Here is a 23426-nt window from a genome sequence, read left to right as displayed (position 1 = left end):
TGACTTCTCTCACTGACTCAACACCAACCAACATCATCTATTTCTCAGGTTCACTAACCCTTGTTCTAGGGATGAGGGCTACACCCTAGCACCATATTTAAAACATTTTCATTTATGTTAAAATAGAACTTTAGGCAAAACATTTTTTTTATTTTGGGTAGAGTAAGGGAGGGGATAACCTATGTAAGGTTTATTTTTGCCAACTTTGTCCCATTAGGGAGATTTACCTTTACTTCTTATCCCATAGCCAAACAGGAAGTGAGAGGAAATTCCTGCAAATGAACTGCTTCCGGACAGCCCCACGTACATTTACTGTGGCCCGGTTACCTGTACATGATTTCGTGCACACAGTTTAGCGGGCGCACTCACGCCACTCTTGCTGTGATTGTACACAACGGGAGCCAATCAGCGAGTCTGGTGGCCGCACCGACCCGCTGATTGTTCACAGGAGAAACGGAGCAGCGGTGTGTTGATCTGTCAGGGGGGGAAAAGTGAGAGATTGTGTTTCAGCTAAGCTGAATCGTGATCTCTCATTTCCTCCAGGGAATCCTCTCCCCCCACAGTTAGAAGCACCTCCCAGGGAACACATTTACCCTTTGATAACCCCCTAGTGTTAACCCCTTCCCTGCCAGTGTCATTTATACAGGGATCAGTGCATTTTTTTTTTAGCACTGATCACTGTATTGGTGTCACTGGTCCCCAAAAAGTGTCACTTGGGGTCAGATTTGTCTGCCGCAATTCCACTAAAAATTGCAGATCTCCACCATTACCAGTAAAAAAAATAAAAGAAAATAAAAGTCTCTAAATCTATCCCGTAGTTTGTAGACGCTTTAACTTTTGCGCAAACCAATCAATATACGCTTATTGGGATTTTTTTTACCAAAAATATGTAGCAGAATACATATTGGCCTAAATTAGTAAAGAATTTTTTTTTTTACATTTTGAAAAATATTGTGTTTTTTTTTTTTTCAAAATTGTTGGTCTTTTTTTGTTTATAGCGCAAAAAATAAAAACAGCAGAGGTGATCAAATACCACCAAAAGAAAGCTATATTTGTGGGGAAAAAAGCACATCAATTGTATTTGGGTACAGCGGCGCACGACCGTGCAATTGTCAGTTAAAGCGACGCAGTGCTTGGTCTGCTCAGAAAAAAGGTAAAACCTTCTGGGGCTGAAGTGGTTAAAGAAAACTCTTAATGACCCCCAGGTTACCAGAACTAGAGCCCCCATTGGAACATTTCCCCTCTATTACTTTTTTGGGATTTTCTTTACTTTCAATGATAATGGTAAACAGGACAAATAGAGAGGGTGCATCACTCTAATGGGGGGGGGGGCACAGACAACAATAAAAATAACAGGTGTTCTAATCCATCTCCACTCTGTCCAAAAAAAAGTTTTGCTTTTAGTTATACTTTAATGCAGAGAATGCATTAAGGTAAAAAAAATGTTAGCCTTTAGAACCACTTTAAAATAAAGCACCATATTGAAATTAGTATTTCTTGGTAACTACTCTTCTAAAGAATTTATCACATGCATTATGGCCTGATAAAGGCTCTGCTAGAGGTTTTATGACATAGCAATTTTACAGCGGTGCCTAATTAAGTCTCACGATTATTGTTGTCTATGACATGATTCCATTATGAGGTTTTGCAGATTATCATGGGCTAAGTAGGATTTATGATCCTGCCAGAAGCATAGCTCCCAACTGTCCCTGATTTCGAGGGACTGTCCCTGATTTCGAGGGACTGTCCCTGATTTGGAGCAATGTCCCTCTCTCCCTCATTCCTCCTCATTTGTCCCTCATTTTGCTCTGATCTATATAGTTGTATATAAAATGCACTTTTTATCCTTTGTTTTTCCTAGTGCTAAACCTTTCATCTAAATTCTAAATTGCTACATTTGTAAATTTTATAAAGCCAATATAAAGGAATAGTAGTGGTAAAAAAAAGCCCTTGTGGATTTAATTAACCTTTTGTTTTTGGTTAATTCTCCTTTAAGGGGGTTTGGCAGGGGGCGTGTCCTATGCCTACATACGTTTGCTAGTAGGCGTCCCTCATTCCCATCTCAAAATGTTGGGAGGTATGCCAGAAGTATTGTTTATACAACCTGATCTGCCAGAGCTGGTTGTGTTCTAGTGTGGGGTGTGATGAATCTTATGTCTAATTGCTAACCTGCTTATTTATAAGAGTGGCACTGAGACCAGTAGGACTCCGTTTCCCCTTTACTCAGTTTGGGGTTCATCATACCTCATTATTGTCACACCATAATTTTTTTTAATTTATTTTAGACAGAGCTGTGAATGGTCAGAACCTCTTCCAAGTTTTATTGTTGCCTGTCTCCCTGCTGGGCAGCTTTACCCTTTCCTATTTGTCCTGGTGACCATTGTCACTGAGAAAGAAATTGATGGGTGTTATCTCGCATGTTGTAATCACTACAACCTGCATCACCATGCTGCAACTGTGTGCACACCATTGTGGTGTGGCCTCATTTAATAAAATTGGTTGCATTTGATGAGTGTACCGACAGTAAATGGATAATTTTTGCCACACCACAATGCAAAGAATTACAGCACCGGGATGTGTACATGCCTGTCCTCGGCCTTTGCAGCTTAATGTGTTAGAAAAGACGAGTTTAAAAAAAAAAAAATAACATACACGTCATTCTTGCCGCCTCTGTGCAGTGGTTTTTGCACTGAACAGCCCATCTTCCTCTTCTCGGGTCCCCCATCAGCGCTCCTGGCCCCTCTCTCCTGCTAAGTGCCGCAGAGCAAATGATTGACACTCCAATGAACTGTACAATAGGGATGGGGGAACGGTTCTGCCTGAGCATAAGTTCGGGCCAAACTTTCTTTGTTCAGTTGTTCAGCGAACAGCCGAACAAACGGTTCGTTCGACCATTTGTTTGCCCCCCGAAACGACCACAATGTATTGCGGCGCTGAACAGTGCATTGCAAGCCCTGATTGGCTGAAGCAGTGAAAGCTTCAGCCAATCAGGGCACAGATCACTGTCAGAGTCATGATTGGACACTGTCATCATGACTTTATCCAATCATAGCTCATTCCCGCCTCACAGTATGAAAGTATTCTTTCAATGGCAGCTATTTTCAGTGTGATTTTGGCGTGGAGAGAGATAGAACAGTGCTCTGTTCAGTGCTATTAGTTAAAGTGCTATACTGTGCTATTTTGCTTCAATTGTCAATGTAGAATATTAGTTTAGTGTCAGTCTAGTGATAGTGTGAGTGTAGTGAGGAGGACCATCATTCAGCTTTGCATAGTGTGCAGCTAGAGTAGGGACAGCTCAGATAATTTCACTGTAGTGTAGTGAGACCGTGTCATTTATACATACAGTACATTAGCATGGAGTAGGGACAGCTCATATAGTTTCAGTGTAGTGTAGTGAGGCTGTGTCAGTAATCTTGACATTAGTGTATAGCTAGAGTAGGGAAACAACAGATAGCGTCAGTGTAGTGACGGTGGAACACCGTCTATTTTATTGCGTTACTACCAGTTTAACGCATTTACTTCTGTGTGTGTTACTGCCAGTTTAACACCATTTACTTCTGTGTGCGTTACTGCCAGTTTAACGCCATTTACTTCTGTGTGTGTTACTGCCAGTTTAACGCCATATCGTTGTGCGTGCGTTACTGCCAGTTTAACGCCATATAGTTTTGTGCATTACTGCCAGTTTAACGCCATATCGTTTTGTATGCGTTACTGCCAGTTTAACACCATATTGTTTTGCGTGCGTCACTACCAGTTTAACGCGATATAGTTTTTTGCATTACTGGCAGTTTAATGCCATATAGTTTTGAGTGCATTACTGACGGTTTAACGCCATAAAGTTTTGTGCGTTACTGCCAGTTTAACGTCATATAGTTTTGTGCGTTACTGCCAGTTTAATGGCATATAGTTCTGTGTGCATTACTGGCAGTTTAACGCCATATCGTTTTGTGTGCATTACTGCCAGTTTAATGCCATATAGTTCTGTGTGCGTTAATGCCAGTTTAACGCCATATAGTTTTGCGTGCGTTACTGCCAGTTTAACGCCATATGGTTTTGCATGTATTACTGCCAGTTTAACGCCATATCGTTTTGCATGTGTTATTGCCAGTTTAACGCCATATAGTTCTGTGTGCGTTACTGCCAGTTTAACGCCATATAGTTCTGTGTGCGTTTGAATCAATTGAATTTACCACAGGTGGATTCCAATCAAGTTGTAGAAACATCTCAAGAATGATCAGTGGAAACAGGATGCACCTGAGCTCAATTTTGAGTGTCATGGCAAAGGCTGTGAATACTTATATACAGTCCTGTCCTGTTAAACCCCTGTATGGTCTTGGCCACCGTGCTGCAGCTCAGTTTCAGGGTCTTGGCAATCTTCTTAAAGCCTAGGCCATCTTTATGTAGAGCAACAATTCTTTTTTTTTTCCAGATACTCAGACATTTCTTTGTCATGAGGGGCCATGTTGAACTTCCAGTGACCAGTATGAGAGAGTGAGAGCGATTTAACACAACAATTTTAACACACCTGCTCCCCATTCACACCTGAGACCTTGTAACACTAACGAGTCACATGACACTGGGGAGGGAAATGGCTAATTGGGCCCAATTTGGACATATTCACATAGGGGTGTACTCACTTTTGTTGCCAGCGGTTTAGACATTATTGGCTGTGTGTTGAGTTATTTTGAGGGGGCAGCAAATTTACACTGTTATACAAGCTATACACTAGCTACTTTACATTGTAGCAAAGTGTAATTTCTCAGTGTTGTCACATGAAAAGATATAAGAAAATATTTACAGAAATGTGAGGGGTGTACTCACTTTTGCGAGATACTGTATATAAGTATCCGCAGCCTTTGCCATGACACCCAGAATCGAGCTCAGGTGCATCCTGTTTCCACTGATCATTCTTGAGATGTTTCTACAACTTGATAGGAGTCCACCTGTGGTAAATTCAATTGATTTGGAAAGGCACACACCTGTCTATATAAGGTCCCACAGTTAAGAGTGCATATCAGAGCACAAACCAAGCAATGAGGTCCAAGGAATTGTTTGTAGACCTCTGAGGCAGGATTGTATCAAGGCACAGATCTGGGGAAGGGTACGGAAATGTTTTTGCAGCATTAATGGTCCCAATGAGCACAGTGGCCTCAATCATCCATAATTGGAAGAAGTTTGGAACCACCAGGACTCTTCCTAGAGCGGGCCACCTGGCCAAACCCGATGGTCACTCTTACAGAGCTCTAGCCTTTCTCCATTGAGAGAGGAGAACCTTCCAGAAGAACAACCATCTCTGCAGCACTCCACCAATCAGGCCTGTACGGTACAGTAGCCAGATGGAAGCCACTCCTCAGTAAAAGGCACATGACAGCCCACCTGGACTTTGCCAAAAGGCACCTGAAGGACTCTCGGACCATGAGAAACAAAATTCTCTGATAAATCAGAAATTGAAATCTTTGGCCCGAATGGCAAGCATTATGTCTGGAGGAAACCAGGCACCCATCATCACCTGGCCAATACCATCCCTACAGTGAAGCATGGTGGTGGCACCATCATGCTGTGGGGATGTTTTTCAGCAGGAACTGGGAGACTAGTCAGGATTGAGAGAAAGATGAATGCAGCAATGTACAGAGACATCCTTGATGAAAACCTGCTCCAGAGAGCTCTGGATCTCGGACTGGGGTGAAGGTTCCTTTTCCAATAGGACAACGACCCTAAGCACACAGCCAAGATAACAAAGGAGTGGCTACGGGACAACTCTGTGAATGTCCTTAAGTGGCCCAGCCAGAGCTCAGACTTGAACCCAATTGAACATCTCTGGAGAGATCTGAAAATGGCTGTGCACTGACACTCCCCATCCAACCTGATGGAGCTTTAGAGGTCCTGCAAAGAAAAATGGGAGAAACTGCCCAAAAATTAGGTGTGCCAAGCTTGTAGCATCATACTCAAAAAAAGTGATACTTTTTTTTTTAACCACTTATGGATCACCCGCCGTCATTATACAGCGGCTGTTTTGAAGGAGGATATTGTTGTTATGGCAGCAGCTAGCTGCCATAACCCGGGTATCCTCGTCTTCAGTGGGTGGTCTGCCACAAGATAAAAGTGCTTTCTGTGGCGGATCAGTGGCGGGTAAAAGTGATCTTGTGGCGAATCCTCCCGCTGTGATCCGGTGCCCTCCGCCGCTTACCAGAGCCCTTGGCATCGGCAGAGGCGATAGCGTCCTCTCAGTAGCTGGGTATGGAGACAAGTGAGGGGAGATGGCCCCCACCAGTCTCCATACAATTGCTGAGTGGAAGCGACGTCATAACCTCACTTCCGCCCACAGCTCTTAAAGGGCCATTTTTTTTAAATAATTTTTTTAAATGACAATTTTTTTTTTTTTATTGCATTTTAGTGTAAATATGAGATCTGAGGTCTTTTTGACTCCAGATCTCATATTTAAGAGGTTCTGTCATGCTATTTTCTATTACAAGGGATGTTTACATTCCTTGTAATAGGAATAAAAGTGACAATTTTTTTTAAAACAGTGTAAAAATAAAAAATAAAAGGTAAAATAAAAAAAATGTAAAAATTTTTAAACGCGCCTCGTCCTAACGAGCTCGCATGCAGAACCGAACGCATACGTGAGTAGCGCCCGCATACGAAAACGGTGTTCAAACCACACATGTGAGGTATCGCCGCGATCGGTAGAGAGAGAGCAATAATTCTAGCCCTAGATCTCCTCTGTAACTTAAAACATACAACCTGTAGAATTTAAACGTCGCCTATGGAGATTTTTAAGGGTAAAAGTTTGTCGCCATTCCACGAGCAGGCGCAATTTTGAAGCGTGACATGTTGGTTATCAATTTACTCGGCGTAACATTATCTTTCACAATATAAAAAAAAAATTGGGCTAACTTTACTGTTGTCTTATTTTTTAATTAAAAAAAGTGTATTTTTTTCAACAAAGTGCACTTTTAAGACCACTGCGCAAATACGGTGTGACAGAAAGTATTACAACGACTGCCATTTTATTCTCTAGGGTGTTAGAAAAAAAATGTATAAAGTTTGGGGGTTCTAAGTAATTTTCTAACGAAAAAAACTGTTTTTAACTTGTAAACAACAAATCTCAGTCCTTAAGTGGTTAAAGACCAAACATCTATGGCTTCTCAACGGCAATAGGTTTGTTCATTTGGTTCCGGCAAATACCATGGTCTGGGAATGTGGGCCGGTGCCAAAGGTGTTTCAACAAAGTATTGAGCAAAGGCTGTGAATACTTATGTACATGGGATTTTTTTATTCTTAATACATTTGCAAAGATTTCAAACATACTTCTTTCACTTTCATATGGGGTATTGTTTGTAAAATTTTGAGGAAAATAATGAATTTAATCTATTTTGGATTAGGGCTGTAAAATAACAAAATGTGGAAAAAGTGAAGCGCTGTGAATACTTTCCAGATGCACTGTAGGTGCAAGGAGAAAAGGGGAAAAAAAAAGAGGGAATATGTCAGACAAAAATATTTTGGAAAATTATACAAGGGACAGACATAAAGATGAGCTAAATACCAAAATTTGTAATAGTAGGGGTCTAAGGTGTCTTGTGTCCTAAAATGTATGTAAAATAATTTCTTTAGAAAATTCTTGTAAGAAAATAGATTTGCTAGGTATGAACTGTTTATTGCAACTTTAGGCAAGCTCAGACTTTATTAAAATACACACAGTAAAATATAGTAATAACTGACATAAACAAACATTATTTTTTTGGTATGTTTCAGGTTCTAGTTCTTCGCAAGATACTTCACCAAGTGTGGCGGCATCCATGGCTCCTACAACTGTTTCCAATCAACCTACTAATGCTGCTGCTTCTGTCTCTCCTCCTGTTTCTCATTCTGGTACCACTGCCGCATCTGTTGTTAGCACTGTTGCAAAGGCAGACTCTTCAGTTACAACCCCCCGTGCTACTACCATTGCTGGTCAACAAGGCACCATCACCACACCATCAAATAAAGCATCCACTGGAGCATCATCAAGCATTGCACCTGTTCCAGCAACCAGCTCATTGGCGGGTCCCGTAACAGTCACAAAACAAACAGCCACCTCTCTAACAGTGGCAACAACGAATCAATATAATGCTAGCACAGCAGGCAACTCTGTTATAACATCACCTAACTTGACTAAACAACCTGAAAGAACTAATGCAACAGGTATGCATTGTTTTAACATATATTTTTTTAATTTTATTTTTGAAAACCAATGGTTTGCTGTTCCTATGCTGTTGGCATATTTTTTCCACCTTAATTCCAGATACATTATACAACAAACCAAAAATTGCGTGGGGAAGGATTAGAACTCCTGTTGGAATTTTACTGCTATGTGTGGTTTGATAAGAAAGATTTGCCCTAACCTCTTGTCTTGCTGACAATCATTTTACAATACAGGAAGTTAGGAATAATCTGCAACAGGGACCTAGGCAAAAATACAAAACTTGACTGGGGTTCTACCCACCCAGTAGTCTACCCACTTCCAAGGACCCATGCTAGGCAGATGCCTTGCTGCATAGTAATAGCATAAGTGCCATTCGCATAATACCTTGTATTTTTCACAGTGAATGCAAGGCATTTTCTGATTGGACAAAGTGGAGAGGTGGGTTGGCAACCTCATGATCATCACTTTGTCCAATCAGAGAAAGCCTTGCATTAATTGAAAAAAAGTGCAAGGCATTCTGTGAATGGCACCTGTGTGGAGCAAGCTACCCCCGGCCCCGTGTTTGCAGCAGGGCAGCAATTCAGCACAGGATCCAGAAATAGCAGTGAACACTGTGGTAGCAGAGATTACTACAGTAATTTCCATCTGCCACAGGGATCTCACAGGTATGGGATATGCATATCTACATTTGTCCAAGCTGAACCAGTGTATCTACAGTATGCTATAAGATCAATACCAGAAAATCAACTTTAATGCTTTTGTTCTTCTATAAACTTCAAATCTAGTGCATGATGAATTTGTTTGGAATCATTGAAACTGGTTTTAGAAAGGTGATGTCAGCTATTTCAATGTATGTATGTTCCTATGTTTAAATGCATTATTTCAAACAACCTGTAAAAAAAAAGATAAGTTAATAAATCTTGTCTATAAGGCTGGTACTACCCAAGCATCAGTCACAAAAACACAGTATTATGTAATATCCATATTTACACTGGAAACAGCTGTTTATCACTGGAGTATGTAACAATGAGTATAATACAGTTTTTTTAAAGAAAATTTCTGTGAAATACTAAACTAATGTACTAATGCTTACTTCGATGTACTGTAAGCCTCACTGAGCTGCCTCTAGTTTGTCCATTTGAGCCAAGCTCAAAAAAGTTTGTCCTATATATGGGTCCTTGCTCCTTTAACCAGGATTTGCAGATACAGGTGATACTTGAAAAATTTGAATGTTGTGCAAAAGTTAATTTTTTTTTCACTAATGCAACTTAAAAGATGAAACTAATATATGAGATAGACTCATTACATGCAAAGCAAGATAGTTCAAACCGTGATTTGTCATAATTGTGATGATTATGACTGATAGCTCATGAAAACCCCAAATCCACAATCTCAGAAAATTAGAATATTGTGAAAAAGTGCAATATTCTAGACTCAAAGTGTCCCACTCTAATCAGCTAATTAAGCCATAAAACATGCAAAGGGTTCCTGAGCCTTTAAATTGTCTCTTATGCCCCGTACACACGGTCGGACTTTGTTCGGACATTCCGACAACAAAATCCTAGGATTTTTTCCGACGGATGTTGGCTCAAACTTGTCTTGCATACACACGGTCACACAAAGTTGTCGGAAAATCCGATCGTTCTAAACGCGGTGACGTAAAACACGTACGTCAGGACTATAAACGGGGCAGTGACCAATAGCTTTCATCTCTTTATTTATTCTGAGCATGAGTGGCACTTTGTCCGTCGGATTTGTGTACACACGATCGGAATTTCCGACAACGGATTTTGTTGTGGGAAAATTTTATATCCTGCTCTCAAACTTTGTGTGTCGGAAAATCCGATGGAAAATGTGTGATGGAGCCTACACACGGTCGGAATTTCCACCAACAAGGTCCTATCACACATTTTCCATCGGAAAATCCGACCGTGTGTACGGGGCATTAGTCTGGTTCAGTAGGAATCACAATCATGGGAAAGACTGCTGACCTGACAGTTGTGCAGAAAACCATCATTGACACCCTCCATAAAATGGTAAAGCATCAAAAGGTAATTGCAAAAGAAGTTGGATGTTCCCAGAGTGCTGTATCAAAGAACATTAATAGAAAGTTATGTGTAAGGGAAAAGCGTGGAAGAAAAAGGTGCACAAGCAGCAGGGATGACCGCAGCCTGGAGAGGATTGTCAGGAAAAGGCCATTTAATAGTGTTGGGGACATTCACAAGGAGGGGACTGAGGCTGGAGTCAGTGCATCAAGAGCCACCACACACACAGACGGATCCTGGACATGGGCTTCAAATGTTGTATTCCTCTTGTCAAGCCACGCCTGAACAACAAAGTCAGAAGCGTCTTACCTGGGCTAAAGAAAAACAGACCTGGTCTGTTGCTCAGTGGTCCAAAGTCCTCTTTTCTGATAAGAGCAAATTTTGCATCTCATTTGGAAACCAAGAACCCAGAGTATGGAGGAAGAATGGAGAGGCACACACTGCAAGAAGTCCAGTGTGAAGTTTTCACAGTCTGTGTTGATTTGGGGAGCCATGTCATCTGCTGGTGTTGGTCCACTGTGCTTCATTAAGTCCAGGGTCAACGCAGTCATCTACCAGAAAATTTTGGAACACTTCATGCTTCCTTCCACAGACGAGCTCTATGGGGATGCTGACTTCATTTTCCAGCAGGACTTGGCACCTGCCCACACTGCAAAAAGCACCAAAACCTGGTTCAATGACTGTGGGATTACTGTGCTTGATTGGCCAGCAAACTCACCTGACCTGAACCCCATAGAGAATCTAGGGGGCATTGCCAAGAGAAAGATGGGAGACATGAGACCAAACAATGCAGAAGAGCTGAAGGCCGCTATTGAAGCATCCTGGTCTTCCATAACACCTCATCAGTCCCACAGGCTGATAGCTTCCATGTCACGCCGCATTGAGGCAATAATTGGTTCAAAAGGGGCCCAAATCAAGTGCTGAGTACATATGCATGCTTATACTTTTCAGAAGTCCGATATTGTTCTATGTACAATCCTTGTTTTATTGATTGCATGTAATGTTCTAATTTTCTGAGATTGTGTATTTGGGGTTTTCATGAGCTGTAATCCATAATCATCACAATTATGACAAATCACGGCTTGTACTATCTTGCTTTGCATGTAATGAGTCTATCTCATATATTAGTTTCACCTTTTAAGTTGCATTAGTGAAATAAATGAACTTTTGCACGATATTCAAATTTTTTGAGTATCACCTGTACATGAGAACTGAAGTTACCAGTCTAAGGTTTAGAACAGTGACTGCAGCACTGCTGTCAATATGGGGTATATGCCACCACACTTATTTGGGGATTAAAGTGGTGCTGTAGTGCTCAGCCATAGTTAGATGGATTGCTTTTAGGATTGACAGAAGTGGCTTTTCAATTTAAAGGGGAAGGTGGCTCTCTAGATACCTCCATGCCTAGTCAGATGCACAGAACATGGAAAGTAAGTAAGGTGAAACCACAAGGGCACCACACAGGTTCCAAGTAAGTCCAGTAAGTTTATTATTAACCCCAGATGTAATAAATGCAGTCAGTGCATTTTGGGGTCTCACCAGTCCCATTCTTAAGGGTTTAAGTTGTGGAGAAGTTAAATGAGAATGATATACTGGACTCCAATTGGCTGCTAAGATACACTATATTGTCAAAAGTATTGGGACACCTGCCTTTACACGCACATGAACTTTAGTGGCATCCCAATCTATATCTAGTAAATATCCCCCCAAAAAAATGTAAAAAAAAAGACATTTCTTAATCAGTTTAGGCCAATATATATTCATCTACATATTTTTGTTAAAAAAAATTGCAATAAGTGTATATTGATTGGTTTGCGCAAAAGTTATAGTGTCTACAAACTATGGGATAGATAAATGGCATTTTTATTTTTTATAATTTTTTTTTTACTAGTAATGGCAGCGATCTGCGATTTTTAGCGGGACTGGGACATTGCGGCGGACAGATCGGACACTTTTTTGGGACCATTGACATTTATACAGCGATCAGTGCTATAAAAATGCACCGATTACTGTGTAAATATCACTGGCAGGGAAGGGGTTAACACTAGGGGCGATCAAGGGGTTAAGTGTGTTCCCTGGGAGGTGTTTCTAACTGTGTGGGGATGGGATTGACTAGGGGAGGTGAGAGATCACTGTTTCTAATCACTAGGAACAGCAGATCTGTCTCTCCTCCCCTGTCAGAATGGGTATCTGTACATTGACAGATCCCCGTTCTGGCTCTCGTTCCTGCGATCGCGGGTGGCCTGCAGAGATCGCAGCCACCTGCCAAGCGTATCGGGTCCCAGATGCCTATTGCTCTTAAAGGTACCGTCGTACACCTATGGCGATTTGCGGGAACGTGCAGGCCTGCTGCTGTATAATGATGGCGGCTGGTCGGCAAGTGGTTAAAGTTCATGTGCGTGTAAAGGCAGGTGTCCCAATACTTTTGACAATATAGTGTATATCTGTTTAAGAAGCACGTATTGAATGCTGGTTTCACTTTTTGCCAACCTGAAGTTTGTTACGTTTTTAAACAGAAAGAGAAGGGAAATCCACAGGGAGGGGAAAGCCACAATTTTAGGGTGGTCACCGGAACAAGAGTTAAGGGTAAGTCTTCCAATGGGTACCTGCACTAGTGACATCTGCCTAACAGAGAATTCCCCTTACTTTGGGAAGATTTCCTCTCACTTCCTGTTGAGTGTCATGGAGAGTAAATAAACGGAAAACACTGCAACAGGATAGGCGTCAAAAATAACCTTTTAAACCTTTCTCTACCTAATATAAAAGTTTTGGCTATACATGAACTTTAATAAAGATGAAGATTTAATCTCACTTGTTGCATACTCTATAATGCTGGATACCTTACAAGTTTGCAGCATCCAGCTTGCACAAAGTTATCTACAAAGAAATTTGTATCCAAAGATATACACTCATATGCACGTGAGTTTACATAGGTACTTGTGTATACAAGCATAGAGCTGCATACAGCTATTAACTTAAACGGGAGGCTGTATGCATCAACTCTGGGCTCCCTGGCAGGGAAATATGTTTAAATTTATGTTATATGATACCAGATATAATCATGTGAATGGGCCCTTACTGTCATTTCCACATCATAATTATAAACATGTACTCATATTATGACTTTCTACAGAACCTTCCCAGGCAAGCAATGCTACGAAAACCAGCTTGAAATCTACACCTTCAGTTACAGTCAGTGAAACCACAATGGCAATCCCAGTTTCTGGGGCTCCCAAAAGCACTACGATACGTACACCAGGAAGTTCATCAGCATCACCACCTTCGAAGATGACGTCCCCCACCACAGCAGAAGAGACTAAACTGATTGTGACCACTAAGCCCATGACAGCTAGGCCCCCAAGCAGCTCTCCTTCTTCAGCTCTTTCAGCAGAACCTGAATTAACTACTCATGAGGATATCAAGGATATCACGTCACAGACGACCATTGAGAATAATAAAGGAAAAAAGACAATTAAAAATATTGAGGTAAACCAAACAAACCATACATATGTTATATTATATTCTATTAGAGGTAGTTCTGGGAAACCTGGGGGTGCCCCAGTGGATAAAACTCCAAAGACATCCTAGTAGGTTAATTGGCTTAACTGAGTGCGTCCAATATGGCTGTCTCACCACCTAAGTACTTTGAGTCCCCAGGGAGAATAGCAATATAGAAAATGAATGAATTCAATTAATTAATAACATTCATCCCTACTCCACTTTAATCTCTCCTTTTAAATGTTCCTCACAATCCCAGTAAGCTCTTCTAAATTCTGATTATGTTCATAGATATTTAATGGTACATACACATAGTGATAGCTAACATGCAGCTTGGCAGTGGGCATCCTAGCTATCAGCATCTGTGTAGGGGACACGTTTCAGCCTCTTGTAATGCCCCATAGAAATTAGACTGCGAAGAAGAGGAGAACCACTAGAAGTCATTCAGGTATGTAGCATGTCCAACAGTGAACATGCTGACAGGACAGAAGAGTAGAAGGTGAGTCTGCTAGTGTTTCTTCGCCATCCGGTAACAGGCTGTATTGCATATCTGCAGTAAAGAATAGTCAGGTCAACAACCTGCCTCTGCTCTCTAACAGGGCTGTGTAAATCTAAAGACAGGAAATACAAATCCTGCAAGAGAGCAACTTCAATTTTGTATTTTAATTGTGTTTTTAGCATAAGTTGTACTTGTTTATCTGCAGCCTTCTCTTCTCTAAAGCTTTCTCAAGCACACATTTTACACAGCATTTCTGAGCTCCGGAAAGCAGGGAGGATTTAATGTGTCACCTACTGCACAGCATGGAGCAGGGAGCTGAGTGTAATCTGAGACAAGAGTGGAGGAAAAGGACATTCCCCCCTCTACATAGTCATATACAGGTAGGGAAATATGCACATCTGAGGCTTCAATTATCAGAAATGACTGATGCACATAGTAGAGGAATGAGAGAGCAGACACACACTATAAAAGATATGCTTTGTTCAATGTTCATTTCAGAGGTTAACAATCACCTTTGTGAGCCAATACAAGCATTTACAACAAGCAAACACAAACTATCAGACTTTGCGTTTTCATAATGAAAATTAATAAAATATGTGCTTTATTTCCCTCAAGGTGAGATGCACAAATACAACAAGCCCAATATCAAATGTGATGATAAACATGAAAGGCTCAGCATTTTGCGTAAGTACCATAAGGGATATGTTATTCTTTTTTTTAGTATCTAAAACTGTAACATTGAAACCAACACTGATTAAATGGATTTGTGGTGCTTAGGTCAGTGTAAGCAAAATTAATACTTTACTTTTAGTTGGAGGGAGATTGTTGGGCTGAGTAAACCTCTGGCTAGTTATATGACCTGGCTAAGACTCAATGCACACTAGCTTAAAAAAACGCTCCTAGCAGCAGCTTTTGAGTATTTTTTTTTTAGCTTCTAGAAGCAAATAGTATTATTTTATGTGTCCATACACATTATTTTAGTCTCCAAGTGTTTTTTAAGCTTTAGCATTAAGTAGCAGAAAAATAAAAAAAATCAATTGGCGATCTCCTGGGCAGTGAGTGAGTTGGTGGGTGGAGGCAGTGTAGGAAAGAGTAGAGTGTTCAAGGTAGAGAAGAGTTGACGTGGACTGGATGAGAAGGTGTTAATGAGTGTGATAAAGTAGGTCTGTTTGGCAGTGTGAAGGAGGACAGATTTATATTGTGTGAAGTCTTCCTGGATCTTAGTCTTATGCCACAGGTGCTCAAGAGCGCGGCTAGGTTTTCTGAGACTTCTGTTGTCATCTGTTTGCCAGGGTTGTAGCAGTCAGGGCCTAATTCTGCATTTAGTGAGGGGGGCAAGCTTGTCTAGGGAGGAAGACAGTGAGCTGTTGTAGATGAAAGTGGCTAGGTTGGGGCAGGACAGAGGTGAGATTTTGGCATAGAGGTGATCAGTAGCAGAGTAGAGAAGAGAGGGGTTGAGGTGGCGAAGGTTTCTACGTGTAACTGTTAGGTGGTTGGAGGGAGAGGAGGTGGAAGACAGGGAGAGAGCAAAACTAATAAGGTGGTGATCAGAGAGTGGGAGAGGATTGTTGGAAAGGTTGCACGCAGGGGCGGACTGATAACTCATGGGTCCCCCGGGCAATAGGAGATTATGGGGCCCCCAGGCAATCAGAGATTATGGAGCCACACAGTACACACACACACAGTATAAAATCACACAGTATACACATACATGTACAGACAGTATACACAGACAGATGTAAAAAAAAAACACAGATTTATACATACTGTCCCTGGATTTACTGAGGCTGGCAACCCTGATGAGGCCCCCTAGTGGCCCAGGGCCCTCAGGCAGTGCCCGAGTGGCTCAATGGTCAGTCCGCCCCTGGTTGCACGGAGTGCACAGATAGGAGAAGGCAAGGTCAAGGGTGTTGCCGTTGGAGTGGGTAGGAGCCTGTATCCAATGCTTCAGGTCAATAGATGAGGCTAGACTGAGAAGTTTAGAAGTAATAGTAGTGTTAGTGTTAACAGGGATGTTGAAGTCACCGAGAATAATTGTGGGGATTTCGGAAGAGAGAAAGTAGGGTAGCCAGGCAGAGAAGTCATCAAGGAAGGCTGATACTGGTCCAGGGGGCCGGTAGATGACAGCAATTCTTAGAGAAATGAGAGAGAATAGACGAATGCAATGTGCCTCAAAAGAGGAGAGTGTCAGAGAGGGAGGTGGGTGAAGTACCTGATAGGTGCTGCATGGGGCTAAAAGGATTCCCACTCCACCTCCCTTCCGTCCACTTGGTCTGGGGGAGTGAGTCCAGAGAAGGCCCCCATGGGAGAGGGAAGCAGAAGAAGTAGTATCTGATTCATGAAGCCAAGTTTCAGTAATAGCAAGTGATTGGATGATAAAAAAACTAATTAATTACTAATTAAAACTAATATGGGAAAAATCTGCCTTAGACATGAATAGCTGCACAAATACTTCACAAAAATGCACTTCTTGCATTACTAAGTTTGTTTATAAACCTACTGGGAAAGGTTGAATCCAATCCTTACAACTGTCTGCTACTCAGTGGGTGCAGAGAGTTATATGATTATTGGCTTACAGGATAGTTGTAAATAGGGATGAGCCCGCGGTTCGAGTCAAACGTAAGTTCGACTCAAACATCGGGTGTTCGCACGTTCACCAAATATCGAACATTATGGGGCGTTCGCAGGAAAATTCGAGCACCCGCGGAACGCGTCATAATGAACGGCGAGACCTGGCTGCTGATTGGCCAAAGCATGCACCTGACCTGCTTTGGCCAATCACAGTGCTCTCTGCTGTGAGAGCCATGGTTGGCCAAATGCTCAGGGGGCTGAGTCCATGCCCCACACTATGTAAGGCTGCTTACATGGCAGCCGTATATAGTTTTATGAATGAGAGCAGCAAAATTGCATTTGTAAAGGAAAAAATGTCATTCAAAACTGCTTGCGGCTGTAATGTATTGCCGGGTCCTGGCAATATAAATTAAAATAATTGAAAAAAACGGCATGGGATCCCCCCCCCCCATTACCAGGCCCTTCAGGTCTGGTATGGATTTTAAGGGGAACCCCGAGCCATAATTTTAAAAAATGACGTAGGAGTCCCCCCAAAATCCATACCAGACCTTTATCCGAGCATGAAACCTAACAGGCCGCAGGAAAAGAGGGAGGGACGAGAGAGTGCCCCCCCTCCTGAACCGTACCAGGCCACATGCCCTCAACATGAGGAGGGTGCTTTGGGGCCTCATCCCCACAACCCTTGCTGGTGGTTGTGGGGGTCTGCGGGCAAGGGCTTATTGGAATCTAGAAACCTCCTTTAACAAGGGGACCCCCAGATCCCAGCCCCACCTATGTATATGGGAATGGGGTACATTATACCCCTACCCATTCACCAAAAAAAGTGTCAAAATGTTAAAGAGACAATTTGGGACAAGTCCTTTATTAAAAATAAAAGAATAAAAACTGTCCTGCGATGTCCATTCATCTTCGATCACAGCGTCCGACGACCCGATTAGAAAAAAAATGGAAAAAAATATGCCTCCATGGGAGGCTCCTGCTGACTGAAGCCTCTTCGCAATGACAGCTGTTATATAGCTGAGGGTGGGGCCACCCGGTGACATAAACAGGTGACCCCGCTCACCTCTGACATTATGTGATGTCACGTAACGTCAGAGGGGGGTGGGGTCACTCCTTTACGTCAACGGGTGGCCTCGCCCTCAGCTATATGACAGCTGTCATGGCGAAGAGGCTTCAGTCAGTGGGAGCCGGACGCTGTGATTGAAGATGAATGGACATTGCGGGACAGTTTTTTTTTTTAATAAAGGACTTGTCCAAAATTGTCTCTTGTCATTTTTAAAATGTTGACACTTTTTTTGGTGAATGTGTAGGGGTACAATGCACCCCATACCCATTCACATAGGGGGGGCTGGGAACTGGGGGTCCCCTTGTTAAAGGGGGCTTCTAGATTCCGATAAGCCCCCTGCCCGCAGACCCCCACAACTTCCGGGCAAGGGTTGTGGGCATGAGGCCCTTGTCCCCATCAACATGGGGACAAGGTGCTTTGGGGGCGACCCCAAAGCATGCTCCCCATGTTGAGGGCATGTGGCCTGGAACAGTTTAGGAGGGGGAGGCGCTCTCTCGTCCCCCCTCTTTTCCTGTGGCCTGCCAGGTTGCATTCTCAGATAAGGGTCTGGTATGGTTTTTGGGGGGACCCCTACGCCATTTTTTAAAAAATTTTGGCGTAGGGTTCCCTTTAATATCCATACCAGACCTGAAGGGCCTTGTATGGATTTTGGGGGGACCCCCACGCAATTTTTTTTTTTAAATTTGGGTGCGGGGTTCCCCTTAGTATCCATACCAGACCCAAAGGGCCTGGTAATGGACTGGGGGAATGCATGACATTTTTTTCAATGATTTTTATCTATAGTGCTGGGACCCGACGATACATTACAGATGGGAGCAGTTTTAAAATGACTTTTTTTCCTTTAGAAATGTCATTTTGCTGTGGTACTGTTATAAACACGGGGGAAATGCGCTACTTTACAGGCATACTAAGGACACCCCACAGGCACGATATTTAAAGGAATATTTAATTTTTATTGTTTCACTTTAAGCTTTATTAAAATCACTGCTCCCGAAAAAAACAGCCCTTTTTAAAAAAAAATGTTTGCATTGATACATGATTTTTGGCAATAACTTGCATATAAGCCTTTAAAATTAGCACTTTTGATTTTTTATGTTCGTGTCCCATAGACTTTAACAGGGTTCACATGTTCGTACAAACTTTTTTGCCTGTTCGCAAGTTTTGGTGCAAATCAAACCGGGAGGTGTTCGGCTCATCCTTAGTTGTAAAGAATGTACTGTTTCTAAATAAGCTTTTACTTTGAGGGAAATGGATTATAAACCCTCACACATAAAAGTGCCCCATGGAATAACTATTCATATGATCCCTTTAGTGTTTTCTAAACAATATAGGAGAATGAAAAGGAGAGCCTGAATGCCAGCTTTTATGACTTCTGCATGAGGCTTACCCTACAAGTCAAGGTAGAGGGCTGTAACAAAGCAGTCGCACTGTGCTACACTGCCATCTGCTGGTTATTATTATTATTATTCAGGATTTATATAGCGCCAACAGTGTACGCAGCGCTTTACAATATAAAATGGAGACAATACAGTTATAATACAATAAAATACAAGAGGATTAAGAGGGCCCTGCTCAGAAGAGCTTACAATCTAATAGGGTGGGGCAGGTGGTACAAAAGGTTGTAACTGTGGGGAATGAGCTGATGGAAGTGGTAGGAGATTAGTTGGAGACGTGATAGGCTTTCCTGAAGAGATGAGTTTTCAGGGATCGCCTGAAGGTAGCAAGAGTAGGGGATAGCCGGATAGATGGAGGTAGCGAGTTCCAGAGGATAGGAGAGGCTCTGGAGCAATCCTGGAGACGAGCATGAGAGGAGGAGATGAGAGAGCTTGAAAGCAGGAGGTCTTGAGAAGAGTGGAGAGGTTGATTTGGGTGATATTTGGAGACAACGATTGGATTTGAGGCTGAAATGACAAGTCAGAGTCTAGGATTATACCTAGTACCCTGGCGTGAGGGGATGGACTGATGGTTGCATTGTTGATTTTGATGGAAAAGTCATGGAGGAGGGCACGGGCGGGTGGGAATATTAATAGCTCAGTTTTAGAGAGATTTAGTTTAAGGAAGTGGTGCGACATCCATGCTGATATGTCAGTTAGTAAGTTAGTAATGCGAGAGGAGACTGAAGGAGTGAGGTGAGGAGTAGACAGATATATTTGGGTGTCATCAGCGTATAAGTGGTATTGGAAGCCATGGGCAGTTATTAAGTGACCAAGGGAGGAGGTGTAGATAGAGAAGAGAAGGGGTGCAAGAACTGAGCCTTGGCGGACCCCCACAGAAAGGGGCAATGGAGAGGAGGAGACAGAGTTGTAGGTGACACTGAAGGAGCGCTGTGATAAATAGGCAGAGAACCAGGATAGAGCAGAATCTCGGAGGCCAAGGGAATGTAGTTTATTGAGAAGGAGCGGGTGGTCAACAGTATCAAAGGCCGCAGAGAGCTCAAGTAGTAGGAGTATGGAGTACTGGCTGTTGGTTTTAGCAGTTAGTAAATCGTTAGTGAGTTTTAGTAAGGCAGTTTCCGTGGAGTGCTGCGAGCGAAAGCCAGACTGTAAGGGGTCAAGAAGGTTATTTTCATTGAGGTAGGAGCTAAGACAGTTGTAGGCTAAGCGTTCTAGAAGTTTAGAGGTGAATGGGAGCAATGAGATGGGTCTTAAGTTGTTCAGGTCGGTAGAGTCCAGTGAGGGCTTTTTAAGAATGGGAGTGATCTGCGCATGTTTTAGAGGGGAGGCGAAGATGCCACTAGAGAGGGAGAGATTGAAGATGTGGGTGAGGGAGCATAGGATAGAAGAAGAGGGTGACCGTAGTAGTTGTGAGGGAACAGGATCCAAGGGACAATTGGTTAGGTGGGCATCTGAGAAAATTTTTGTAACCTCTTCCGTAGTAGCCAATTCAAAAGAGGAGAGTGTTGAATGTGCTGCTAGGCAAGGTATGTTGGGTGGGGAAGACGTACGCACAGTGGAGATGTCCTCACCTCACGAATTGCATCGATCTTGTCTTTGAAGTGATTGGCAATCTCTTGGGCAGTGAGTGAGTTAGTGGGTAGAGGGGGTGGTGGACGAAGCAGAGAGTTAAAGGTTGAGAAGAGCTGACAGGGACTGGATGACAAGGAATTAATAAGAGAGACAGAGTAGGCTTGTTTGGCAGCATGGAGGCAGGAATTGTATTTTAGAAGGGCAGATTTATATAGGGTGAAGTCTTGCAGGCATTTGGTTTTACGCCACAGTCATTCAAGAGCACGGCAATGTCTCTTGAGATTTCTAGTGTTGTCAGTTTGCCAGGGTTGTAACGGTCGGGGCCTGATTCTGTGTGTGGTTAGAGGAGCAAGTGCATTTAGTGATGATGAGAGTGAACTGTTGTAGACAGAGGTGGCCAGGTCAGGACAGGACAGGGGAGAGATTATGTCACATAGGTGGTCAGTAGCAGAATAGAGAAGAGAAGGGTTAAACTGGCGAAGGTTTCTACAAGTAATTGTTTGCTGCTTGGGATGGGTGGTTGGAGGCAAGGATACAGTGAAAGTAATGAGGTTGTGATCCGATAGAGGAAAGGGGGTGTTGGTGAGGTTGCCAGGGTTGCAAAGATGGGAGAATACAAGGTCAAGGGTATTACCATTGGAGTGAGTGGAAGTATGTGTCCATTGGGTTAGGTCAAAAGATGAGGTTAAAGCGGGGGTCCACCTATCTATCGTTTTTTTTTTTTTGAGTTCATTCACAAACTTTTCTTCTCAGCATTACATACTCACATATTGTGTGTAATATGTCCGCCTGTGTCAGATTTCGTTAGAAAGAATAACTTATATTATTCACTGCAGGCGGTTTCCATCTTCATTGTGGGCATTTGAAGCCCACAAGCATTTATTTCCTGGATGTGGTGAATGCTGTGCTCCCAGCATTCACTGCTCGTTCCGGCACATGCTCTGTGGCATCCTGGGAAGCCTGAGACTAGCTCCCAGGAGTCTGGGAGAGGCTAGAAACACGCCTACTCCCACGGGAGGAGAACCAGGAAGTGCAAAGAAGAATAGAAAAATAAAAGGTAACTACGGCGATTTAAATTTTTTTAAACGGCATGTCAGCATCTAGGCAAGGAAGAGAATACATACAGATATTGTTCAAAATTTGGGTGGAACCCCGCTTTAAGTCAAGAAGTTTAGCTGTAGTTGGGCTGTTAACATTGACAGGAATGTTAAAGTCACCAAGAATAATGGTGGGTATTTCAGAGGAGAGAAAGTAGGATAGCCGGGCAGCAAAGTCATCAAGAAAGCGCGATAATGGTCCTGGAGGCCTATAAATTGCTGCAATCCTCAGAGAAATGGGAGAAAACAGACGAATACAGTGCATCTCGAAAGAAGAGAGGGATAGAGAGGTAGGGACAGGAAGGACTTGGAAGGTGCTTTGTGGGGATAGAAGGAAGCCAACTCCACCTCCTTTCTGTGTGTTGGGTCCTTTGGGAGTGAGTCCAATGGAGACCACCATGGGAGAGGGCAGCAGGAGAAGCTGAGTCAAAATTTTGAAGCCAGGTTTCTGTTATGGTGAGTATGTTAAAGCCATGAGAGATGAAGAGGTCATATACAGATGTTAGCTTGTTACAGATGGAGCGGGCGTTCCAAAGGGTGCATGAGATTGGTGGGGTGCTTTGAGGAAGCAGGGGGATAGAAATTAAACTGAGTGGATTGCGGTGGTTGCCAGAGGGGGAGGGGTATTGGATATGTGGCTTGCATTTGGAAAATGGCGGACCAGGATTAGGAGAAATGTCACCTGAGACTAGGAGAAGGAGGAGGGCGAGGAAGGCAAGGTGGGAGTGGGATGTGCATGAGCGCACGTGTCTAGTGGCCCTGGTGTTTATGTCAGCATGTGGGTGCAGCAAATGCAGGAGATGATGGGTGCCATAGTAGGGAGAGGGTAGGAGTGAGGGTGATATGTGCATGCTGCAGGGAAGAGAGGAGGGGTAGAGTAAAGATAATTTGAGGATAGAAGACACCAATGTGAGAAGGAAGAGAATAAGGAGCATGCTAGTGGATAGAGAGTGGGAAACAAACCTAATATAAAATAAATGTCAAAGCTGGTTTGCTTGTCGTCTTGCAGAGTGGAGCAGAGTTCTTGTTGTTCATGCAGCTTTAGTTATCCTGATTTCGTTAAACTGCTTTGGTGAAACTGCGCATCACTCGTGACAAAGCCATGATGTCTGCACCTTGCCCCTGTCTGCGCCACCCCATAAGCTGACATACATTTATAGGGAGACTAAGCTGGGATGCATTTCTCAGTTGGTCATTATTGGGTCTGATGTGAGACACCTGAATATGGGGAGGAGATGGCCAGTGTCAGACCAGCTACAGACACAGGCTAGGGTCGTAAAGCTAATTACCTCTCTTGATCACTCAAGCCACATGGAGTTGAGAATCAATGACCGGTAATATTGCTATTGCAGTGTGTTTGTTATAGAGCTAGCAGTAAATATGGAAGTTTAAAGATATGGCAGCAGGAGACAATTACCAAAAATATGTAACATCAAAGTCAGTTCAGTAGGGATGTACAGATGGATAGGAGACAATTACCAAAAATATGTAACAGCAAA

At 42.8% G+C, this 23426-nt stretch overlaps 1 protein-coding gene across 1 annotated transcript in view; it reads left to right on the top strand.

Annotated features, from left to right (window-relative positions):
* Nucleotides 1–23426, top strand: part of PODXL (podocalyxin like) — a 146052-nt gene that overhangs the window by 84380 nt on the left and 38246 nt on the right. The window contains exons 2-4 of the mRNA XM_073619415.1: nt 7756–8184; nt 13364–13716; nt 14843–14911. Coding sequence (XP_073475516.1) covers nt 7756–8184; nt 13364–13716; nt 14843–14911 — 851 coding nt within the window. The remainder of the gene's footprint in view (nt 1–7755; nt 8185–13363; nt 13717–14842; nt 14912–23426) is intronic.

The sequence above is a fragment of the Aquarana catesbeiana genome, linkage group LG03 (assembly GCF_042186555.1).
Source record: "Aquarana catesbeiana isolate 2022-GZ linkage group LG03, ASM4218655v1, whole genome shotgun sequence".
Taxonomy (NCBI): Eukaryota; Metazoa; Chordata; class Amphibia; order Anura; family Ranidae; genus Aquarana; species Aquarana catesbeiana.
The sequence above is the reverse complement of the archived record's forward strand: the minus strand, read 5'-3'. Positions and strand labels throughout refer to the sequence as shown.